The 835-nt window shown below is 34.0% G+C and overlaps 1 protein-coding gene across 1 annotated transcript in view; it reads right to left on the bottom strand.

Moving 5' to 3' along the window:
• Window positions 1–835, bottom strand: part of LOC106875759 (probable lysosomal cobalamin transporter) — a 26,466-nt gene that overhangs the window by 2,889 nt on the left and 22,742 nt on the right. Inside the window, exon 13 of the mRNA XM_052969895.1 lies at window positions 58–133. Coding sequence (XP_052825855.1) covers window positions 58–133 — 76 coding nt within the window. The remainder of the gene's footprint in view (window positions 1–57; window positions 134–835) is intronic.

Genomic DNA, 835 nt, shown 5'->3' with positions numbered 1-835 from the left:
GTGGGTGGGGGATAACAAAAGGAACCAATAAGCAACAGTAAGTTAAGATAGACCTACCTTCTGGTGCAGCGACATTACAGCTCATAACTGGAGGAGTAGAAGAAGAGTTGCCTACAGGGACGTATGTGGTGTTCTGAGAGAATGAAAAATGGAGAGAAGGGAATGAACCTTGCATGATCAGCAAAATACACTTCATAAATACAAAAAGAAATGGACATTAATCATCACTTAATATCCATGTTCCAGGGTGACATGGGTCAGATAGTTCATTATTATAAAATAAAGAAAGCATTATTACTTCTGCTAATCTCTCTCTGTATGTATATATATATATATATATAACTTTTATAAGTAATATTCTAAAAGAAATATTCTAAAAGAATATATAATTGAACTTATGTTGAGTGCTCAATTATCTTGAGCAAATAAATGTGTATATATGTGATTTTATATTATTAATTCACCAATAATATATTTAGGAAATCAATATTGATTTCCTAAATATATTATTGATGAATTAATAATATAAAATCACACATATCATCATCATCATCATCGTTTAACGTCCGCTTTCCATGCTAGCATGGGTTGGACGATTTGACTGAGGACTGGTGAAACCGGATGGCAACACCAGGCTCCAATCTAATTTGGCAGAGTTTCTACAGCTGGATGCCCTTCCTAACGCCAACCACTCAGAGAGTGTAGTGGGTGCTTTTACGTGTCACCCGCACGAAAACGGCCACGCTATATATATATATAACAATTTAGTTAGGTGTTAAATAACCACCTAAGGGATATTAAATATCTGAAGAATTTACTGGCTTTTTTTTTTTAC

Source organism: Octopus bimaculoides, chromosome 8 (genome assembly GCF_001194135.2).
Source record: "Octopus bimaculoides isolate UCB-OBI-ISO-001 chromosome 8, ASM119413v2, whole genome shotgun sequence".
Lineage (NCBI taxonomy): Eukaryota > Metazoa > Mollusca > Cephalopoda > Octopoda > Octopodidae > Octopus > Octopus bimaculoides.
This window is presented reverse-complemented; position numbering and strand designations above follow the sequence as displayed.